The 24,636-nt window shown below is 45.1% G+C and overlaps 1 protein-coding gene across 1 annotated transcript in view; it reads left to right on the top strand.

The window, feature by feature from the left end:
• The window catches only part of nrg2b (neuregulin 2b), a gene marked incomplete in the record, with an annotated part of 65,411 nt that overhangs the window by 14,714 nt on the left and 26,061 nt on the right, over window positions 1-24,636 (top strand). Inside the window, 4 exon segments of the mRNA XM_029716273.1 lie at window positions 17,343-17,505; window positions 17,690-17,808; window positions 18,132-18,252; window positions 21,173-21,231. Of these exon segments, the coding sequence (XP_029572133.1) occupies window positions 17,343-17,505; window positions 17,690-17,808; window positions 18,132-18,252; window positions 21,173-21,231 (462 nt within the window).

The raw sequence follows: 24,636 nt of genomic DNA, 5'->3' as shown, positions 1-24,636 counted from the left end.
GGATCATTATGGAGAGGGTAGTATAGAGAGTGGATCATTATGGAGAGGGTAGTATAGAGAGAGAGAATCATTATGGAGAGGGTAGTATTTAGAGAGAGGGGATCATTATGGAGAGGGTAGTATAGAGAGTGGATCTTTATGGAGAGGGTAGTATAGAGAGTGGATCATTATGGAGAGGGTAGTATAGAGAGAGAGTGGATCATTATGGAGAGGGTAGTATAGAGAGTGGATCATTATGGAGAGGGTAGTATAGAGAGAGGATCATTATGGAGAGGGTAGTATAGAGAGAGTGGATCATTATGGAAAGGGTAGTATTGAGAGAGAGGGTGTTATTATGGAGATGGTAGTATAGAGAGAGGGGATCATTATGGAGAGGGTAGTATAGAGAGTGGATCATTATGGAGAGGGTAGTATAGAGAGTGGATCATTATGGAGAGGGTAGTATAGAGAGAGGATCATTATGGAGAGGGTAGTATAGAGAGAGTGGATCATTATGGAGAGGGTAGTATAGAGAGAGGATCATTATGGAGAGGGTAGTATAGAGAGAGTGGATCATTATGGAGAGGGTAGTATAGAGAGTGGATCATTATGGAGAGGGTAGTATAGAGAGAGGGGATCATTATGGAGAGGGTAGTGTAGAGAGAGGGGATCATTATGGAGAGGGTAGTATAGAGAGTGGATCATTATGGAGAGGGTAGTATAGAGAGAGGATCATTATGGAGAGGGTAGTATAGAGAGTGGATCATTATGGAGAGGGTAGTATAGAGAGTGGATCATTATGGAGAGGGTAGTATAGAGAGAGGATCATTATGGAGAGGGTAGTATAGAGAGAGGATCATTATGGAGAGGGTAGTATAGAGAGAGGATCATTATGGAGAGGGTAGTATAGAGAGTGGATCATTATGGAGAGGGTAGTATAGAGAGTGGATCATTATGGAGAGGGTAGTATAGAGAGAGTGGATCATTATGGAGAGGGTAGTATAGAGAGTGGATCATTATGGAGAGGGTAGTATAGAGAGAGGATCATTATGGAGAGGGTAGTATAGAGAGAGAGGATCATCGTGGAGAGGGTAGTATAGAGAGAGAGGATCATCGTGGAGAGGGTAGTATAGAGAGAGAGGATCATCGTGGAGAGGGTAGTATAGAGAGAGAGGATCATCGTGGAGAGGGTAGTATAGAGAGGGGATCATTATGGAGAGGGTAGTATAGAGAGAGGATCATTATGGAGAGGGTAGTATAGAGAGAGGGGATCATTATGAGAGGGTCTTATAGAGAGAGAGGGGATCATTATGGAGAGGGTAGTATAGAGAGTGGATCATTATGGAGAGGGTAGTATAGAGAGAAATTATCATTATGGAGAGGGTAGTATAGAGAAAGAGGGGATCATTATGGAGAGGGTAGTATATAGAGAGAGAGGATCATTATGAGAGGGTCTTATAGAGAGAGAGAGGATCATTATGGAGATGGTAGTATAGAGAGAGAGAGGGGATCATTATGGAGAGGGTAGTATAGAGAGTGGATCATTATGGAGAGGGTAGTATAGAGAGAGAGAATTATTATGGAGAGGGTAGTATTTAGAGAGAGGGGATCATTATGGAGAGGGTAGTATAGAGAGTGGATCTTTATGGAGAGGGTAGTATAGAGAGTGGATCATTATGGAGAGGGTAGTATAGAGAGAGAGTGGATCATTATGGAGAGGGTAGTATAGAGAGTGGATCATTATGGAAAGGGTAGTATTGAGAGAGAGGGTGTTATTATTGAGATGGTAGTATAGAGAGAGGGGATCATTGTGAAAAGGGTTGTATAGAGAGTGGATCATTATGGAGAGGGTAGTATTGAGAGAGTGGATCATTATGGAGAGGGTAGTATTGAGAGAGGATCATTATGGAGAGGGTAGTATAGAGAGAGTGGATCATTATGGAGAGGGTAGTATAGAGAGAGGATCATTATGGAGAGGGTAGTGTAGAGAGAGGGGATCATTATGGAGAGGGTAGTGTAGAGAGAGGGGATCATTATGGAGAGGGTAGTATAGAGAGTGGATCATTATGGAGAGGGTAGTGTAGAGAGTGGATCATTATGGAGAGGGTAGTATAGAGAGTGGATCATTATGGAGAGGGTAGTATAGAGAGTGGATCATTATAGAGAGGGGATCGTTATGGAGAGGGTAGTATAGAGAGTGGATCATTATGGAGAGGGTAGTATAGAGAGAGGGGATCATTATGGAGAGGGTAGTATAGAGAGTGGATCATTATGGAGAGGGTAGTATAGAGAGAGAGGATCATTATGGAGAGGGTAGTATAGAGAGTGGATCATTATGGAGAGGGTAGTATAGAGAGAGTGGATCATTATGGAGAGGGTAGTATAGAGAGAGGGGATCATTATGGAGAGGGTAGTATAGAGAGTGGATCATTATGGAGAGGGTAGTATAGAGAGAGGGGATCATTATGGAGAGGGTAGTATAGAGAGAGGGGATCATTATGGAGAGGGTAGTATAGAGAGAGGGGATCATTATGGAGAGGGTAGTATAGAGAGAGGGGATCATTATGGAGAGGGTAGTATAGAGAGTGGATCATTATGGAGAGGGTAGTATAGAGAGTGGATCATTATGGAGAGGGTAGTATAGAGAGAGGATCATTATGGAGAGGGTAGTATAGAGAGTGGATCATTATGGAGAGGGTAGTATAGAGAGTGGATCATTATGGAGAGGGTAGTATAGAGAGAGGATCATTATGGAGAGGGTAGTATAGAGAGAGGATCATTATGGAGAGGGTAGTATAGAGAGAGGATCATTATGGAGAGGGTAGTATAGAGAGTGGATCATTATGGAGAGGGTAGTATAGAGAGTGGATCATTATGGAGAGGGTAGTATAGAGAGAGTGGATCATTATGGAGAGGGTAGTATAGAGAGTGGATCATTATGGAGAGGGTAGTATAGAGAGTGGATCATTATGGAGAGGGTAGTATAGAGAGAGAGGATCATTATGGAGAGGGTAGTATAGAGAGGATCATTATGGAGAGGGTAGTATAGAGAGAGAGGATCATTATGGAGAGGGTAGTATAGAGAGAGTGGATCATTATGGAGAGGGTAGTATAGAGAGGGGATCATTATGGAGAGGGTAGTATAGAGAGTGGATCATTATGGAGAGGGTAGTATAGAGAGAGGGGATCATTATGAGAGGGTCTTATAGAGAGAGAGGGGATCATTATGGAGAGGGTAGTATAGAGAGTGGATCATTATGGAGAGGGTAGTATAGAGAGAAATTATCATTATGGAGAGGGTAGTATAGAGAAAGAGGGGATCATTATGGAGAGGGTAGTATATAGAGAGAGAGGATCATTATGAGAGGGTCTTATAGAGAGAGAGAGGATCATTATGGAGATGGTAGTATAGAGAGAGAGAGGGGATCATTATGGAGAGGGTAGTATAGAGAGTGGATCATTATGGAGAGGGTAGTATAGAGAGAGAGAATTATTATGGAGAGGGTAGTATTTAGAGAGAGGGGATCATTATGGAGAGGGTAGTATAGAGAGTGGATCTTTATGGAGAGGGTAGTATAGAGAGTGGATCATTATGGAGAGGGTAGTATAGAGAGAGAGTGGATCATTATGGAGAGGGTAGTATAGAGAGTGGATCATTATGGAAAGGGTAGTATTGAGAGAGAGGGTGTTATTATTGAGATGGTAGTATAGAGAGAGGGGATCATTGTGAAAAGGGTTGTATAGAGAGTGGATCATTATGGAGAGGGTAGTATTGAGAGAGTGGATCATTATGGAGAGGGTAGTATTGAGAGAGGATCATTATGGAGAGGGTAGTATAGAGAGAGTGGATCATTATGGAGAGGGTAGTATAGAGAGAGGATCATTATGGAGAGGGTAGTGTAGAGAGAGGGGATCATTATGGAGAGGGTAGTGTAGAGAGAGGGGATCATTATGGAGAGGGTAGTATAGAGAGTGGATCATTATGGAGAGGGTAGTGTAGAGAGTGGATCATTATGGAGAGGGTAGTATAGAGAGTGGATCATTATGGAGAGGGTAGTATAGAGAGTGGATCATTATAGAGAGGGGATCGTTATGGAGAGGGTAGTATAGAGAGTGGATCATTATGGAGAGGGTAGTATAGAGAGAGGGGATCATTATGGAGAGGGTAGTATAGAGAGAGGGGATCATTATGGAGAGGGTAGTATAGAGAGGAGAGGATCATTATGGAGAGGTAGTATAGAGAGTGGATCATTATGGAGAGGGTAGTATAGAGAGAGTGGATCATTATGGAGAGGGTAGTATAGAGAGAGGGGATCATTATGGAGAGGGTAGTATAGAGAGTGGATCATTATGGAGAGGGGGGAGTATAGAGAGAGGGGATCATTATGGAGAGGGTAGTATAGAGAGAGGGGATCATTATGGAAGAGGGTAGTATAGAGAGAGGGGATCTTATGGAGAGGGTAGTATAGAGATGAGGGGATTCATTGATGGAGGAGGGTAGTATAGAGAGAGGGGATCATTATGGAGAGGGTATAGTATATGAGAGCGGGGATCATTATGGAGAGGGTAGTATAGAGGAGATGGGATCATTATGGAGAGGGTAGTATAGAGAGTGGATTCATTTATGGAGAGTGGTAGTATAGAGAGAGGGGATCATTATGGAGAGGGTAGTATAGAGAGAGGGGATCATTATGGAGAGGGTAGTCTAGAGATAGAGAGGGGATCATTATGGAGAGGGTAGTATGAGAGAGGGGATCATTATGGAGAGGGTAGTATTAGAGAGAGAGAGGGGATCATTATGGAAGAGGGTAGTATAGAGAGAGGGGATCATTATGGAGAGGGTAGTATAGAGAGAGGGGATCATTATGGAGAGGGTAGTATAGACAGAGAGGGATCATTATGGAGGGGGTGTATAGAGAGGGGATCATTATGGAGAGAGAGTAGTAATAGAGAGTGAGGGGATCCATTATGGAGAGGGTAGTATAGAGGAGAGGGGATCATTATGGAGGGGTAGTATAGAGAGAGTGGATCATTATGGAGAGGGTAGTATAGAGAGAGGATCATTATGGAGAGGGTTAGTATAGAGTGGATCATTATGGAGAGGGTAGTATAGAGAGAGGATCATTATGGAGAGGGTAGTATAGAGAGAGTGGATCATTATGGAGAGGGTAATATAGAGAGAGGGGATCATTATGGAGAGGGTAGTATAGAGAGAGTGGATCATTATGGAGAGGGTAGTATAGAGAGAGGGGATCATTATGGAGAGGGTAGTATAGAGAGAGTGGATCATTATGGAGAGGGTAGTATAGAGAGGGGATCATTATGGAGAGAGTTGTATAGAGAGTGAGGGGATCATTATGGAGAGGGTAGTATAGAGAGAGAGGGGATCATTATGGAGAGGGTAGTATATAGAGAGGATCATTATGGAGAGGGTAGTATAGAGAGTGGATCATTATGGAGAGGGTAGTATAGAGAGTGGATCATTATGGAGAGGGTAGTATAGAGAGGGGATCATATGGAGAGGGTAGTATAGAGAGGGGATCATTATGGAGAGCGTAGTATAGAGAGGGGATCATTATGGAGAGGGTAGTATAGAGAGGGGATCATTATGGAGAGGGTAGTATAGAGAGAGGATCATTATGGAGAGGGTAGTATAGAGAGTGGATCATTATGGAGAGTGTAGTATAGAGAGAGGGGATCATTATGGAGAGGGTAGTATAGAGAGAGTGGATCATTATGGAGAGGGTAGTATAGAGAGGGGATCATTATGGAGAGAGTAGTATAGAGAGTGAGGGGATCATTATGGAGAGGGTAGTATAGAGAGAGAGGGGATCATTGTGGAGAGGGTAGTATAGAGAGAGAGGATCATTGTGGAGAGGGTAGTATAGAGAGAGGATCATTGTGGAGAGGGTAGTATAGAGAGAGAGAGGATCATTGTGGAGAGGGTAGTATAGAGAGGGGATCATTATGGAGAGAGTAGTATAGAGAGTGAGGGGATCATTATGGAGAGGGTAGTATAGAGAGAGAGGGGATCATTGTGGAGAGGGTAGTATAGAGAGAGAGGATCATCGTGGAGAGGGTAGTATAGAGAGAGGATCATTATGGAGAGGGTAGTATAGAGAGAGAGGATCATTATGGAGAGGGTAGTATAGAGAGTGGATCATTATGGAGAGGGTAGTATAGAGAGAGGGGATCATTATGGAGAGGGTAGTATAGAGAGAGGGGATCATTATGGAGAGGGTAGTATAGAGAGAGGGGATCATTATGGAGAGGGTAGTATAGAGAGAGGGGATCATTATGGAGAGGGTAGTATAGAGAGTGGATCATTATGGAGAGGGTAGTATAGAGAGAGGGGATCATTATGGAGAGGGTAGTATAGAGAGAGGGGATCATTATGGAGAGGGTAGTATAGAGAGAGGGGATCATTATGGAGAGGGTAGTATAGAGAGAGGATCATCGTGGAGAGGGTAGTATAGAGAGAGAGGATCATTGTGGAGAGGGTAGTATAGAGAGAGAGGATCATCGTGGAGAGGGTAGTATAGAGAGAGAGGATCATCGTGGAGAGGGTAGTATAGAGAGAGAGGATCATCGTGGAGAGGGTAGTATAGAGAGGGGATCATTATGGAGAGGGTAGTATAGAGAGAGGATCATTATGGAGAGGGTAGTATAGAGAGAGGGGATCATTATGAGAGGGTCTTATAGAGAGAGAGGGGATCATTATGGAGAGGGTAGTATAGAGAGTGGATCATTATGGAGAGGGTAGTATAGAGAGAAATTATCATTATGGAGAGGGTAGTATAGAGAAAGAGGGGATCATTATGGAGAGGGTAGTATAGAGAGAGAGGATCATTATGAGAGGGTCTTATAGAGAGAGAGAGGATCATTATGGAGATGGTAGTATAGAGAGAGAGAGGGGATCATTATGGAGAGGGTAGTATAGAGAGTGGATCATTATGGAGAGGGTAGTATAGAGAGAGAGAATTATTATGGAGAGGGTAGTATTTAGAGAGAGGGGATCATTATGGAGAGGGTAGTATAGAGAGTGGATCTTTATGGAGAGGGTAGTATAGAGAGTGGATCATTATGGAGAGGGTAGTATAGAGAGAGAGTGGATCATTATGGAGAGGGTAGTATAGAGAGTGGATCATTATGGAAAGGGTAGTATTGAGAGAGAGGGTGTTATTATTGAGATGGTAGTATAGAGAGAGGGGATCATTGTGAAAAGGGTTGTATAGAGAGTGGATCATTATGGAGAGGGTAGTATTGAGAGAGTGGATCATTATGGAGAGGGTAGTATTGAGAGAGGATCATTATGGAGAGGGTAGTATAGAGAGAGTGGATCATTATGGAGAGGGTAGTATAGAGAGAGGATCATTATGGAGAGGGTAGTATAGAGAGAGGGGGATCATTATGGAGAGGGTAGTGTAGAGAGAGGGGATCATTATGGAGAGGGTAGTATAGAGAGTGGATCATTATGGAGAGGGTAGTGTAGAGAGTGGATCATTATGGAGAGGGTAGTATAGAGAGTGGATCATTATGGAGAGGGTAGTATAGAGAGTGGATCATTATAGAGAGGGGATCGTTATGGAGAGGGTAGTATAGAGAGTGGATCATTATGGATGAGGGTAGTATAGAGAGAGGGGATCATTATGGAGAGGGTTAGTAGAGAGGTGGATCATTATGGAGAGGGTAGTATAGAGAGAGAGGATCATTATGGAGAGGGTAGTATAGAGAGTGGATCATTATGGAGAGGGTAGTATAGAGAGAGTGGATCATTATGGAGAGGGTAGTATAGAGAGAGGGGATCATTATGGAGAGGGTAGTATAGAGAGTGGATCATTATGGATCGAGGGTAGTATAGAGGAGAGGGGATCATTATGGAGAGGGTAGTATAGAGAGAGGGGGATCAATTATGGAGAGGGTAGTATAGAGAGAGGGGATCATTATGGAGAGGGTAGTATAGAGAGAGGGGATCATTATGGAGAGGGTAGTATAGAGAGAGGGGATCATTATGGAGAGGGTAGTATAGAGAGAGGGGATCATTATGGAGAGGGTAGTATAGAGAGAGGGGATCATTATGGAGAGGGTAGTATAGAGAGTGGATCATTATGGAGAGGGTAGTATAGAGAGAGGGGATCATTATGGAGAGGGTAGTATAGAGAGAGGGGATCATTATGGAGAGGGTAGTATAGAGAGAGGGGATCATTATGGAGAGGGTAGTATAGAGAGAGGGGATCATTATGGAGAGGGTAGTATAGAGAGAGGGGATCATTATGGAGAGGGTAGTATAGAGAGAGGGGATCATTATGGAGAGGGTAGTATAGAGAGAGGGGATCATTATGGAGAGGGTAGTATAGAGAGAGTGGATCATTATGGAGGGGGTAGTATAGAGAGGGGATCATTATGGAGAGAGTAGTATAGAGAGTGAGGGGATCATTATGGAGAGGGTAGTATAGAGAGAGAGGGGATCATTATGGAGAGGGTAGTATAGAGAGAGTGGATCATTATGGAGAGGGTAGTATAGAGAGAGGATCATTATGGAGAGGGTAGTATAGAGAGTGGATCATTATGGAGAGGGTAGTATAGAGAGAGGATCATTATGGAGAGGGTAGTATAGAGAGAGTGGATCATTATGGAGAGGGTAATATAGAGAGAGGGGATCATTATGGAGAGGGTAGTATAGAGAGAGTGGATCATTATGGAGAGGGTAGTATAGAGAGAGGGGATCATTATGGAGAGGGTAGTATAGAGAGAGTGGATCATTATGGAGAGGGTAGTATAGAGAGGGGATCATTATGGAGAGAGTTGTATAGAGAGTGAGGGGATCATTATGGAGAGGGTAGTATAGAGAGAGAGGGGATCATTATGGAGAGGGTAGTATATAGAGAGGATCATTATGGAGAGGGTAGTATAGAGAGTGGATCATTATGGAGAGGGTAGTATAGAGAGTGGATCATTATGGAGAGGGTAGTATAGAGAGGGGATCATTATGGAGAGGGTAGTATAGAGAGGGGATCATTATGGAGAGCGTAGTATAGAGAGGGGATCATTATGGAGAGGGTAGTATAGAGAGGGGATCATTATGGAGAGGGTAGTATAGAGAGAGGATCATTATGGAGAGGGTAGTATAGAGAGTGGATCATTATGGAGAGTGTAGTATAGAGAGAGGGGATCATTATGGAGAGGGTAGTATAGAGAGAGTGGATCATTATGGAGAGGGTAGTATAGAGAGGGGATCATTATGGAGAGAGTAGTATAGAGAGTGAGGGGATCATTATGGAGAGGGTAGTATAGAGAGAGAGGGGATCATTATGGAGAGGGTAGTATAGAGAGAGAGGATCATTGTGGAGAGGGTAGTATGGAGAGAGAGAGGATCATTGTGGAGAGGGTAGTATAGAGAGAGGATCATTATGGAGAGGGTAGTATAGAGAGGGGATCATTATGGAGAGAGTAGTATAGAGAGTGAGGGGATCATTATGGAGAGGGTAGTATAGAGAGAGAGGGGATCATTATGGAGAGGGTAGTATAGAGAGAGAGGATCATTATGGAGAGGGTAGTATAGAGAGTGGATCATTATGGAGAGGGTAGTATAGAGAGAGAGGATCATTATGGAGAGGGTAGTATAGAGAGTGGATCATTATGGAGAGGGTAGTATAGAGAGAGGGGATCATTATGGAGAGGGTAGTATAGAGAGGGGATCATTATGGAGAGTGTAGTATAGAGAGAGTGGATCATTATGGAGAGGGTAGTAGAGAGAGAGGATCATTATGGAGAGGGTAGTATAGAGAGGGGATCATTATGGAGAGAGTAGTATAGAGAGTGAGGGGATCATTATGGAGAGGGTAGTATAGAGAGAGAGGGGATCATTATGGAGAGGGTAGTATAGAGAGAGGATCATTATGGAGAGGGTAGTATAGAGAGTGGATCATTATGGAGAGGGTAGTATAGAGAGAGGGGATCATTATGGAGAGGGTAGTATAGAGAGGGGATCATTATGGAGAGGGTAGTATAGAGAGAGGGGATCATTATGGAGAGGGTAGTATAGAGAGTGGATCATTATGGAGAGGGTAGTAGAGAGAGAGGATCATTATGGAGAGGGTAGTATAGAGAGAGTGGATCATTATGGAGAGGGTAGTATAGAGAGAGGGGATCATTATGGAGAGGGTAGTATAGAGAGAGGGGATCATTATGGAGAGGGTAGTATAGAGAGAGGGCATCATTATGGAGAGGGTAGTATAGAGAGTGGATCATTATGGAGAGGGTAGTAGAGAGAGAGGATCATTATGGAGAGGGTAGTATAGAGAGAGGATCATTATGGAGAGGGTAGTAGAGAGAGAGGGGATCATTATGGAGAGGGTAGTATAGAGAGAGGATCATTATGGAGAGGGTAGTAGAGAGAGAGGATCATTATGGAGAGGGTAGTAGAGAGAGAGGATCATTATGGAGAGGGTAGTAGAGAGAGAGGATCATTATGGAGAGGGTAGTATAGAGAGAGGGGATCATTATGGAGAGGGTAGTATAGAGAGAGTGGATCATTATGGAGAGCGATATGCAGGCAAGATGGTGATGCAATAAGGAGGTCACTATAACAGCAGGGTTCGCTCTTGATTTCTTTCACAATTATCCAACCTTGACCTATCAAGGGTCTGTGTGTGCGTACGTGTGCGTATGTGTGTGCTTGTGCGTGTGTTGTGTGTGTGCATGCTAGTGTGTGCATGTGCATCCCTGCGTGTGTGTGCATGCCTGTGTAAGTGTGAATTTCTGTGTGTGTGTGAATTTCTGTGTGTGTGTGTGTTTGTATGCGTGCGTGCGTGTGTATGTGTGTGTGTGTGTGCATGCCTGTGTAAGTGTGAATTTCTGTGTGTGTGTGAATTTCTGTGTGTGTTTGTGTGCATGCGTGCGTGCGTGCGTGCGTGTGTGTGCATGCCTATGTGTGTGCATGCCTATGTGTGTGCATGCCTATGTGTGTGCAGCTATATAAGCACTATGTTGCTGATTCTGTTTGGACGTCCTTTGTGCTCCCCTGCTCTGGCTCATGTCAGTGTTGCAGGCTGTTATATTTTTTAGGGGGAAGAGAGCGAGGGTCTCCAGAGATTCACACTGTGCCAGTTTATGGCAGAGTGAGGTTGGAAAACAAAGAGCTCCATATCAAAGCTCTACAGCAGAGGCTATCTAGAATAGCTTTAACTCCTCAGAATTTGTCCCTCTCTTTTTTATGAGACAAAGAAATGTGAAAAGCGAAAACACTGACTTTCCAGGATTCAGTCCAGTGTTGGTGTATGATTTCACGTACAGTAATATTGATTTACTCTGTAACGGAGGTGGTTTGGACCGAGAATCAATTAGTAAAGGGTCAAGTGCCCAGCTCACAAGGCCAACTGGAGTCAGGGTTCACCTGGGGGGCTTTTGGGTAATAAATTGAGCTCAATTACCATAGCAATCATTCTCTCTCCACATGCACACGCACACACACACACACACACACACACACACACACACACACACACACACGTTGAAATGATTCATAATGGGAAATAGTCCTAGGGCCTTCTTTCTTACTTTCACCTCTATCTCTCGGCTCTGACACAAATGACTGATGATTGGCTGAAAGAAATTGATAATAACAAAATTGTGGGAGTTGTTTTGTTAGACTTCAAAAGCAGCTTTTGACGTTATCAATCATTGTCTGCTGCTGAAACGTATGTGTTATGACTTTACATCCCCTGCCATATTGTGGTTCTAGAGTTACCTATCTAACAACACAGAGGTTGTTCTTTAATGGAAGCCCTTCTAACATAAACCAGGTAGAGTTTGGCATACCTTAAGGTAGCTGTTTTGAACCCTACATGTTTTCTATTTCTACTAATGACCAACCATTAGCATTGAGTAAAGCCTGTGTGTCTATGTACGCTGATGACTCAACATTATGCACATCATCTACCTCAGCAAATTAAATCACTGCACACTTAACAAAGAGCTGCAGTTAGTTTTAGAATGGGTGGCAAGTAATAATCAAGTCTACAATATATCAAAAACTAAAAGCATTGTATTTGGGAATAATAATTTGGTAAACCCTAATGAATAATGTGTAAATTAAGCATGTTCAGGTGACTAAACTGCATGGAGTAATTCTAGATCAGGGCTCTCCAACCCTGTTCCTGGAGAGCTACACTCTTGTAGCTTTTCACTACAACCACAATTGTAAGATTGAATCCAGAATCATCTTATCAAGCAGCTAATTATTGGAATCAGGTGCGCCTGATTAGGGTTGGAGTGAATACCTGCAAGACTGTAGCTCTCCAGGAACAGGGTTGGAGTGAATACCTGCAGGACTGTAGCTCTCCAGGAACAGGTTTGGAGTGAATACCTGCAGGACTGTAGCTCTCCAGGAACAGGTTTGGAGTGAATACCTGCAGGACTGTAGCTCTCCAGGAACAGGTTTGGAGTGAATACCTGCAGGACTGTAGCTCTCCAGGAACAGGTTTGGAGTGAATACCTGCAGGACTGTAGCTCTCCAGGAACAGGTTTGGAGTGAATACCTGCAGGACTGTAGCTCTCCAGGAACAGGTTTGGAGTGAATACCTGCAGGACTGTAGCTCTCCAGGAACAGGTTTGGAGTGAATACCTGCAGGACTGTAGCTCTCCAGGAACAGGTTTGGAGTGAATACCTGCAGGACTGTAGCTCTCCAGGAACAGGGTTGGAGTGAATATCCCACCTGGACCACTGCTATATGGTTATATGGTCAAGTACCACAAAGAAGTACATAGGCAAATGGCCCAGAACAGAGATTGACTGCATCACTTCTTGTTTTTGTGAGGGTTATTGACATGTTGAAAGCATCAAACTGTCTGTTCAAACAGCTAACACACAGCTTACATACCCCATGAGATATACCACCAGGGGTCTCTTCACAGTCCCCATGTCCAGAACAGATGCTGGGAAATACAGAGTACTACAGAGCCATGACCAAAAAATATTTTGTACCTTAATTTAACCAGGCAAGTCAATTAAGAACAAATTCTTATTTACGATGATGGCCTGCAAGAGGCAAAAGACCTCCTGTGGGACGGGGACTGGGATAAAAATAAATAAAAATGAAACTCTGTAAAACCAAATGGACAACACAGACAGAAGACACTGGCAACAGCACAAATACAACAGCAAACAAACAGTGGATGTGTGTGTGTGTGCAGGCATGTGTGTGTCATCGGCAAGACAGAACAGCTGCCTCCGGTAAGACAAGGAGTGGCGGTCTGTGTCTATTTGTCAATAACAGCTGGTGCGCAGAATCTAACATTAAGCAAGTCTCAAGATTTTGCTCGCCTGAGGTAGAGTATCTCATGATAAGCTGTAGACCACACTATTTACCACTATTTACATTTTTCATAGCTGTCTATTTACCACCACAAACCAATGCTGGCACTAAGACCGCACTCAACGAGCTGCATAAGGCCATAAGCAAACAACAAAATGCTCATCCAGAGGCAGCGCTCCTAGTGGCCGGGGACTTTAATGCAGGGAAACTTAAATCCGTTTTACCTCATTTCTACCAGACCACCTTTACTCCACACACAGAGACGCATACAAAGCTCTCCCTCGCCCTCCATTTGGCAAATCTGACCATAATTCTATCCTCCTGATTCCTGCTTATAAGCACAAACTAAAGCAGGAAGTAATAGTGACTCGCTCAATACGGAAGTGGTCAGATGACGCAGATGCTACACTACAGGGCTGTTTTGCTAGCACAGACTGGAATATGTTCCGGGATTCATCCAATGGCATTGAGGAGTATACCACATAAGTCACCAGCTTCATCAATAAGTGCATCTATGACATCATCCCCACAGTGACCGTACGTACACACCCCAACCAGAAGCCATGGATTACAGGCAACATCCGTACTGAGCTAAAAGGTAGAGCTGCCGCTTTCAAGGAGCGGGACTCTAACCCGAACACTATTTAGAAATCATGCTATGCCCCCCGACAAACCATCAAACCAAAAAAGGGTCAATACAGGACTGAAATTTAATCCTACCACACTGGCTCCGACGTTTGTCGGATGTGGCAGGGCCTGAACTATATCAGACTACAAAGGGAAGCCCAGCCGCAAGCTGCCCAGTGACATGAGCCCACCAGATGAGAAAAATTATTTCTATGCGCGCTTTGAGCCAAGCAACACTAAAGCATGCATGAGTGCAGTAGCTGTTCCAGACTACGCTCTCCGTAGCTGATGTGAGTAAGACCTTTAAACAGGTCAACATTCACAAGGCCGCAGGGCCAGGCAGATTACCAGGACGTGTACTCAGAGCATGCGCTGATCAACTTGCAAGTGTCTTCACTGATATTTTCAACCTGTCCCTGACTGAGTGTGTAAAACCTACATGTTTCAAAAGACCAACATAGTCCCTGTGCCCAAGAACACCAAGGTAACCTGCCTAAATGACTACCGCCCCGTAGCACTCACGTCTGTAGTCATGAAGTGTGAAAGGTTGGTCATGGCTCACATCAACATCATCCCAGAAACCCTAGACCCACTCCAATTCGCATACCACCCAAACAGATCCACAGATGATGCAATCTCTATTGCACTCCACACTGCCCTTCCCCACCTGGACAAAAGGAACACCTACGTGAGAATGCTATTCATTGACTACAGCTCAGCGTTCAACACCATAGTGCCCTCAAAGCTCATCACTAAGCTAAGGACCCTGGGACTAAACACCTCCCTCTGCAACTGGATCCTGGACTTCCTTATGGGCTGCCACCCAGGTGGTAAGGGTAGGCAACATCACATCTGCCACACTGATCCTCAACATGGGGGGCGCCTCAGGGGTGCATGCTTAGTCCCCTCCTGTACTCCCTGTTCACCCATGACTGCATGGCCAAGCTCGACTCCAACACCATCATTAAGTTTGCAGACGACATAACGGTGGTAGGCCTGATCACGATGAGACAGCCTATAGGGAGGAGGTCAGAGACCTGGCAGTGTGGTGCTAGGACAACAACCTCTACCTCAACGTAATCAAGACAAAGGAGATGATTGTGGACTACAGGAAAAGAAGGGCCGAGCACACCCCCATTCTCATCGACAGGGCTGTAGTGGACAGGTTGAGAGCTTCAAGTTCCTTGGTGTCCACATCACCAACAAACTATCATGGTCCAAACACACCAAGACAGTCGTGAAGAGGGCACGACAATGCCTATTCCTCCTCAGGAGACTGAAAAGATTTGGCATGGGTCCTCAGGTCCTCAAAACGTTCTACAGCTGCACCATCGAGAGCATCCTGACTGGTTGCATCACCGCCTGGTATGGCAACTGTTCGGCCTCCAAACTATTTGCATTGACCCCCCCTTTTTACGCTGCTGCTACTCGCTGTTTATTATCAATGCATAGTCACTTTACCCCTATCTACATCTACATATTACCTCAATTACCTTGACTAACCTGTACCCCTGCACATTGACTCGGTACCGTACCCCCTGGATATAGCCTCGTTATTTTATTGTTACTGTTTTATTTTTTTACTTTAGTTTATTTAGTAAATATTTTCTGAACTCTTATTTTTCTTAAAACTGCAATGTTGTTTAAGGGCTTGTAAGTAAGCATTTCACGGTAAGGTCTACACCTGTTGTATTCGGTGCATGTGACAAATAAAATTTGATTTGTGTGTGAAGTAAAACAACATGCTGAAGACTCCGGGCTGCGGACCGTCGCTGGAGGCTCCGGGCTGCGGAGCGTCGCTGGAGGCTCCGGGCTGCGGACCGTCGCTGAAGACTCCGGGCTGCGGATCGTCGCTGAAGACTCCGGGCTGCGGACCGTCGCTGAAGACTCCGGGCTGCGGACCGTCGCTGAAGACTCCGGGCTGCGGACCGTCGCTGAAGACTCCGGGCTGCGGACCGTCGCTGAAGACTCCGGGCTGCGGACCGTCGCTGAAGACTCCGGGCTGCGGACCGTCGCTGAAGACTCCGGGCTGCGGACCGTCGCTGGAGGCTCCGGGCTGCGGACCGTCGCTGGAGGCTCCGGGCTGAGGAGCGTCGCTGGAGGCTCCGGGCTGCGGACCGTCGCTGGAGGATCCGGGCTGAGGAGCGTCGCTGGAGGCTCCGGGCTGAGGAGCGTCGCTGGAGGATCCGGGCTGAGGAGCGTCGCTGGAGGCTCTGGGCTGAGGAGCGTCGCTGGAGGCTCCGGGCTGAGGAGCGTCGCTGGATTCTCCGGACTGGGGAGTGTCTCTGTAGGTTCCGGACCGGGGACCTTCGCTGCAGGCTCCGTGCCATGGATCATCACTGGAGGCTTCGTGCCATGGATTAACCCATGGAGGCTTCGGACCATTGATCATCACTGGAGGCCTCCTACGGGGAGCTGGAACCGGTCTCACCAGACTGGGGAGACGCACAGGAGACTGGGTGCGCAGAGCAGGTACAGGGCACACTGGGCCGTGGAGGAGCACCGGAGGTCTGGAGCTCAGAGCTGGCACACCCCGTCCTGGCTGGATGGTCACTGTAGCCCAGCAAGGGTGGAGCGCCGGCACAGGACAAACTGGGCCGAACACAAACAACTTACAACCGTCTGCCTTAACACACAGGGTTCGATCTGACAGCGAGTTCACAAACCACTCCAGAGCATGACCAGTAATGCCAACACAATTCAGTCTGTGCACCAAGAAGGTGTGGTTCTCGGTGTCAAACAACTTTGACAAGTCTGTGAACACAGATATACAATGCAGCTTCCTATCCAAGGCACAGTGAATATAATTCAAAACCTTCAAAGTTGATGTTACAGTGCTATGGCTAGAACTGAACTCTTTTCCACATCAAGTAACTCAAGCGAGCAGTAAAATCAGATTAAAACAACCCAGATGAAACAACACCTCACGGCACATTGCGGACTGTGAAGAGGCACACACACAAACACACACAAATGCATACGCACACACACACACACACACACACACACACACACACACACACACACACACACACACACGCACACACTATAATGTTATGATATTGTGGTACTGGGGACTTTATATTGTAGATGTGTAATATTAGAGTAATAATGTCTTCTATGATGTATTGTGATATTTATGATGTAGGCTGTTTTTTGTGTTTTGTTGTGAAGTAATTGTTTTAATCTTGTTTGGACCCCAGGAAGAGTAGCTTATGGGGATCCTAATAAATACTAAATACTCTCTCCGTAACCCTTCCCACCCCCTCTCTTTTTCTTTATTTTTCTCTCTCTTATTCTTTCTCATTGTCTCTCTCTCTCTTTGTCTCTCTCTCACTCTCGTCTCTCTCACTCTCTCTTTGTCTCTCTCTCGTCTCTCTCACTCTCTCTCTTTGTCTCTCTCTCTCTCTCTCTCTCTAGCTGTGGCCCCTAAGTTGCGGCCGATGCGGGGCCAGTCTCTAATGGAGGGGGAGCGGTTGTATCTGAAGTGTGAGGCGTCAGGGAACCCCAGCCCCTCCTTCCGATGGTATAAAGATGGCCGAGAGCTCCAGAGGGGAAAAGACGTCAAAATCAAGACCAATAAGTGAGTCTCAGAGACCGGCCAACCTCCAGTCACACATTCAAACACATAACAAAGACACTCCAAAATAGACACTATAGACACTGCTGTTTCTGTTTTGAAGAAGCATTCATATTGACTCAAATGAATCACTCTCACTCCATTTCTTTCTCTCTCTCCTTCCCTCTTCCTCTCTCATTCTCTGAAGGAAAAACTCCAAGGTCCAGATCAACCGAGCGAGGCTGGAGGATTCTGGGAACTACACGTGTGTGGTTGAGAACATGCTGGGCCAGGAGAGCACTACGAGCAGCATCAGTGTGCAGAGCCGTGAGTCCACAGACACACCATCCTCTGTCTACTGTATGACGTTCTTACTGTTCTATAACGTTCACAATCTTTCCACCGTCTTCATTAACTACCACATACTTTTTTTCTTTGACAACCAGACATTCTCTTCCTCTCTTCTTTGGTAAAGACCAGACATTCTCTTTCTCTCTTCCTTAGTAACAACATTCTTTCCCTTTCTTCCTTAGTAACCATTTATTACCCTTCTTCCAAAGTGACCTCTACGCTTTCCTTCTCTTCCTTAGTTACCGCCACACTCCCCCTCTTCCTTGCTAACCCCTACTCCTACTCTCTCTCCTCCATAGTGACCACTACTCTGTCTCCAGGCTCGAGTCACGCCCGGCGCTGTAACGACACAGAGAAGTCATACTGTGTGAACGGTGGAGACTGTTATTTCATACACGGTATAAACCAACTGTCATGCAAGTAAGTGAGTGGTCCTGTCCTCCTGCGGTGTCTGTCACTATGTGGCTTCAGCTGTGTGTTGTTCACCCTGTTAACCCAATCGCCAATCTCCTTCTCCAGACACGGAATGCCAAGTGTCATCACGTTCATTGTAAATTATCCTCTCAAGGATTAGTCTGGGTGCAACATTAAAGGCTTCTCTGTTGATTGTAAACTCATTCTTCTTCTCCCTTCACCCCTGTTTCTCTTGCTCTCGACAAACATTCATCTTTCCTCTATCTCTGATCTGTCCGCTTCTCGACATCTAGGTGTCTTTCCCTCCATCTATTTCTCCTTCTTTCTCTTGCTCTCTCTCTCTCTCCCTCTCTTTCCCTATCCCTCTAATATATCTCCAGCTCGTTGCACGAATGGCTGCATGCTGTTTAACAATGTGTTAGCAAACAAAATGCAAAAGCATTCAAGAAAACAAGCAATACTAGAGGTGAAAGACATGTACTTTTCCCAGGTGAACAAGGCCCCACAGACAGACAGCCTAAAATTGTTCCATTTCATACTGTGACAGACAGCCTAACAAAATATCTGCAGGAAAACCTCTTGAGGTGTTTGGGTCCTTGGCTGGCTGGCTGGCTGGCTGGCTGGCTGGCTGGCTGATACCCTAACCTACACAGAACACTGTACTCTGTCAGGCCGTAGGAGATAGACTTGTATCCAGTCATGTCGCCGGTGAATTAGGGGTTGTAAATGGTGCTTCCTGATCCTGAGTTGTGTGTCTGAGTTGTGTGGAGAGGGACAGAGTTAGAGTTATGTTGTGACAGAGTAGAGAAACAAAGACAGAGTTAGAGTTATGTTGTGACAGAGTAGAGAAACAAAGACAGAGTTAGAGTTATGTTGTGACAGAGTAGAGAAACAAAGACAGAGTTAGAGTTATGTTGTGACAGAGTAGAGAAACAAAGACAGAGTTAGAGTTATGTTGTGACAGAGTAGAGAAACAAAGACAGAGTTAGAGTTATGTTGTGACAGAGTAGAGAAACAAAGACAGAGTTAGAGTTATGTTGTGACAGAGTAGAGAAACAAACAGAGTTAGAGTTATGATCTCTCTTAGCCTAGATTTCAGTCTGTTTCGACGGATCAGCTCTGTTCTGAATGAACCAAGGAGACTAGCGCATGCTATGGTGTGGCACTGGCATTGTATGCTAGAGGTTAGCAGCCCTCAGACAAATCCCTTTCCCTCTTTAGCATCAGAGAGAAATGAAGGAATGCCATTTTATTTCATTCAGATGAGTGCTGGTTTAAAAAGAGTGATGTTTATCTCTCTGTGGAGACTGTTTCCCTTTTTATGTCTTGTTCTCAGGGCTGGCAAAAAGAGGGGAAGAGAGCGAGAGGAGGGGTGAGATAGAGAGATGGAGATAGTGAGAGGAAGAGAAAGAGAGAGGCGATCTCCTAGCATGGGCTTGCATGCTGCCTCAGTGTCTCTATTTATAACTGCATGGGAAATTGCTGAGTGGGCTCTTCTCTTCCAAGGAAGAGGTTCTTGCTTTAATTGATCCAAAATGCACAGTGAAGTTTTCTCTTTGGTACTATATGAGGGAAAAAATATATCCTGTTCAGTTTTATGCATGTTATGAATATTCAGACCCTGTGAGACTAGTTCAACTGAATGCTGTTTTAGAGCATCAGGGATCAGCATATGTATGTGTTAGGGAGTATTATGCTGCCTGGACTCACACACTGTAGTTACAGTGTAGTTACATTATAGTTACAGTACGGTAAGTGTAAAAACTACTTGGACATCCCATGTGTACTCCAATCCCCCGCCTTTCTCTCCTAGATGTCTATGAGTCCTTCAGCAAAGAGGTGCTTCCTTGCAGACTTTGCCTTTGCAGTTTTTTAAGCCCAAACTCTTTGAAAATGCATCTTGGGAAACAAACCCTGTCAATCAGTAATGTGTAGTGGGTGTTTCTGCTGATATGCTTTTAGCTCCGACTCCTCCTGTTCCTCCTCCCGCAGGTCCACATCTTCCAGCCTTTCACATGTGATGATGTCATAGCGTGCAATTATGTCATAGCGTGCAATGATGTCATAGCGATGACGCCATAGTAATGATGTCATAGCAATGGCATAACGCTCTACCCTCTACCTCTGACAAATACTATTAGGCTGTGATCTGTTTCTAATTCCATGTTCTCTGCTCTCTTGTGTCCCTCCCTCCATTTCTTCCTCCTTCCTTCCTTCCTTCCTTCCTCCCTCCCTCCTCCCCTCCATTTCTTCCTCCCTCCCTCCCTTTCTTTCTTTCTTTCTCTCTTTCTTTCTTTCTCTCTCTCTCTCTCTCTCTCTCTCTCTCTCTCTCTCTCTCTCTCTCTCTCTCCTTCCCTCCTCTGTTCCCTTTCTTCCTCCCTCCTTCCTCCCTCCCTCCCTTTCTTTCTCTCTCTCTTTCTCTCTCTCTCTCTCTCTCCCTCCCTCCTTCCCTCCTCCGTTCCCTTCCTCCCTCCCTCCCTCCCTTTCTTGCCCTCTCCCGCCCTCCCTTTCTTCCTCCCCCCCTCCCTCTTCCTCCCTCCCTCCGTCCCTCCCGCTCTCCCTTTCTTTTTCCCTTCCTCCCTCCCTCTCCTTCCCTCCCTTTCTTGCTCTCTTCCTCTCTCCCTCCCTAACTTCCTCTCGCCCTCCCTCACTCCCTTTCTTGCTCTCTTCCTCTCTTGCTCTCTCCCTCCCTCCCTCTCTCCCTTGCTCCCTCCCACCCTCCCTCGCTCCCACCCTCCCTTGCTCTCTCCCTCCCTCCCTCCCTCGCTCTCTCCCTCCCTCCATTTCTCTCTACCTCCCTCCCTTACTCTCTCTCTCCCTCCCTCCCTCCTTTCCCTTATATGTACTTCCTCCTTCGCATCCTCTCCCTCCCCCTCTTCCTCTTTTCCCTCCCTCTTCTCCTTCTGTGGCTTGTTTCCCCCATCAGGTGTCCAAATGACTATACAGGTGATCGCTGTCAAAAATCCGTCATGGCAGGTTTCTACAGTATGTTCATTTCCTCCTGTCTGTCTGTCTGTCTGTCTGTCTGTCTGTCTGTCTGTCTGTCTGTCTGTCTGTCTGTCTGTCTGTCTGTCTGTCTGTCTGTCTGTCTGTCTGTCTGTCTTCCTCATTGGGACGCTGCTGCATGCTCTGGAGGGTGATACCTACCTGTGTGTGTGTGTGCGTGCGTGCGTGCGTGCGTGGCTGCGTGCGTGGCTGCATGCCAGCGTGAGTGTGTACAGTGGCTTGCGAAAGTATTCAACCCCCTTGGCATTTTTCCTATTTTGTTGCCTTACAACCTGGAATTAAAATTGATTTTTGGGGGGTTTGTATCATTTTATTTCCACAACATGCCTACCTCTTTGAAGATGCTAAATATTTTTTATTGTGAAACAAACAAGAAATAAGACCAAAAAATGTAAAAACTTGAACGTGCATAACTATTCCCCCCCCCCCCCCCCCCCCCAAAAGTCAATACTTTGTAGAGACACCTTTTGCAGCAATTACAGCTGCAAGTCTCTTGGGATATGTCTCTGTAAGGTTGGCACATCTAGCCACTGGGATTTTTGCCTATTCTTCAAGGCAAAACTGCTCCAGCTCCTTCAAGTTGGATGGGTTCCGCTGGTATACAGCAATCTTTAAGTCATACCACAGATTCTCAATTGGATTGAGGTCTGGGTTTTGACTAGGCCATTCCAAGACATTTAAATGTTTCCCCTTAAACCACTCAAGTGTTGCTTTAGCAGTATGCTTAGGGTCATTGTCCTGCTGGAAGGGGAACCTCCGTCCCAGTCTAAAATCTCTGGAAGACTGAAACAGGTTTCCCTCAAGAATTTCCCTGTATTTAGTGCCATCTATCATTCCTTCAATTCTGACCAGTTTCCCAGTCCCTGTTGATGAAAAACAAAAGCATGATGCTGCCACCACCATGCTTCACTGTGGGGATGGTGTTCTCGGGGTGATAAGAGGTGTTGGATTTGCACCAGACATAGCATTTTCCTTGATGGCCGAAAAGCTACATTTTAGTCTCATCTGACCAGATTACCTTCTTCCATATGTTTGGGGAGTCTCCCACATGCCTTTTGGCGAACACCAAACGTGTTTGCTTATTTTTTTATTTAAGCAATGGCTTTTTTCTGGCCACTCTTCCATAAAGCCCAGCTCAGTGGAGTATACGGCTTAAAGGGGTCCTATGGACAGATACTCCAATCTCCGCTGTGGAGCTTTGCAGCTCCTTCAGGGTTATCTTTGGTCTCTTTGTTGCCTCTGATTAATGCCCTCCTTGCCTGGTCCGTGAGATTTGGTGGGCGGACCTCTCTTGGCAGGTTTGTTCTGGTGCCATATTCGTTCAATTTCTTTAATAATGGATTTAATGGTGCTCCGTGGGATGTTCAAAGTTTCAGATATTTTTTTTATAACCCAACCGTGATCTGTACTTCTCTTTGTCCCTGACCTGTTTGGAGAGCTCCTTGGTCTTCATGGTGCCGCTTGCTTGGTGGTGCCCCTTGCTTAGTGGTGTTGCAGACTCTGGGGCCTTTCAGAACAGGTGTATATATACTGAGATCATGTGACAGATCATGTGACACTTAGATTGCACACAGGTGGACTTTATTTAACTAATTATGTGACTTCTGAAGGTAATTGGTTGCACCAGATCTTATTTTGGGGTTTAATAGCAAAGGGAATACATATGCAAGCACGTCTTTTGCTTTTGAATTTTTTTTGAATTTTATGAAACAAGCTATTTTTTTCATTTCACTTCACCAATTTGGACTATTTTGTGTATGTCCATTACATGAAATCCAAATAAAAATCTATTTAAATTACAGGTTGAAATGCAACAAAATAGTAAAAATGTCAAGGGGGATGAATAATTCTGCAAGGCACTGTATGTGCATGCCTTTGTGTCTATCCCTTTCCTGTTGTCATTCCTCTCACCTTCCTCTGTTGTCCATCGTGCTGGTCCTTTACACAGAGGGACTTAACCAGTAGACCCCTCATTAATGGACAGGGGTGCATGCAGAGAAACAGACAGCAGAGTTAACATACAGGTCTCTATGCATTCCCTCCTGATCATATGCTACACAGTATGCTGCAGTAGAGATTGGATGATGATACAGTGAATGTAATATACAGGGTTCACCTGATATGCAGCTTGGATGGCTTGATGCAATTCTTGATACGAAGATCGGTAGTTATCTGTGATGTTCTGACTAGATGTTAGTGAAGTGGCCAGTAGTTTTGCTGCAAATGGGCAACTGATAACCCATTGTCATAATGTTTCATCCAGAGAGCTCATCCTAAGCCAGTTCTTATATTCAAATCATTAAAATGCTTGGTTTGTTTGCCCCATCAATGTCCTGTTTACCATGATCAGGTAACTACAGTACCGGTTAAAAGTTTGGACACACCTACTCATTCAAGGGTTTTTATTTGTTTTTACTATTTTTCTACATTGTAGAAAAGTAGGGAAGACATTAAACTATTAAATAACACACATGGAATCATGCAGTAACCAGAAAAGTGTATATCAAAATATATTTTATATTTCAGGTTCTTTAAAGTTGCCACCCTTTGCCTTGATGACAGATTTGCACACTCTTGGCATTTTCTCAACCAGCTTCAGGCAGTCACCTGGAATGAATTTCAATTAACAGGTGTGTCTTGTTAAAAATTAATTTGTGGAATTTCTTTCCTTCTTGATGTGTTTGAGCCAATCATTTGTGTTGTGACAAGGTAAGAGTGGTATACAGAAGATAGCCCTATTTGGTAAAAGATCAAGTCCATATAATGGCAAGAACAGCTCAAATAATCAAAGAGAAACGACAGTCCATCATTACTTTAAGACATGAAGGTCAGTCAATCCGGAAAATTTCAGTCGCAAAAAAGATCAAGCGCTCTGATGAAACTGGCTCTCATGAGGACTGTCACAGGAAAGGAAGACCCAGAGTTACCTCTGCTGCAGAAGTTCATTAGAGTTACCAGACTCAAAAACTGCAGGCCAAATAAATGCTTCACAGAGTTCAAGTAACAGACACATCTCAACATCAACTCTTCAAAGGAGACTGCGTGAATCAGGCCTCCATGGTCGAATTGCTGCCAAGAAACCACTACTAAAGGACACCATTAAGAAGAAAAGACTTGCTTGGGCCAAGAAACACGAGCAATGGACATTAGACCGGTGGAAATCTGTCCTTTGGTCTGATGAGTCCAAATTTGAGATTTTTGGTGTCTTTGTGAGACGCAGAGCAGGTGAACGGATGATCTCCGCATGTGTGGTTCCCACCGTGAAGCATGAAGGAGGAGGTGTGATGGTGTGGGGGTGCTTTGCTGGTGACACTGTCTATGATTTATTTTGAATTCAAGGCACACTTAACCAGCATGGCTACCACAGCATTCTGCAGCGATACG

The sequence above is a fragment of the Salmo trutta genome, chromosome 3 (genome assembly GCF_901001165.1).
Source record: "Salmo trutta chromosome 3, fSalTru1.1, whole genome shotgun sequence".
Classification (NCBI taxonomy): Eukaryota; Metazoa; Chordata; class Actinopteri; order Salmoniformes; family Salmonidae; genus Salmo; species Salmo trutta.
The sequence above is the reverse complement of the archived record's forward strand: the minus strand, read 5'-3'. Positions and strand labels throughout refer to the sequence as shown.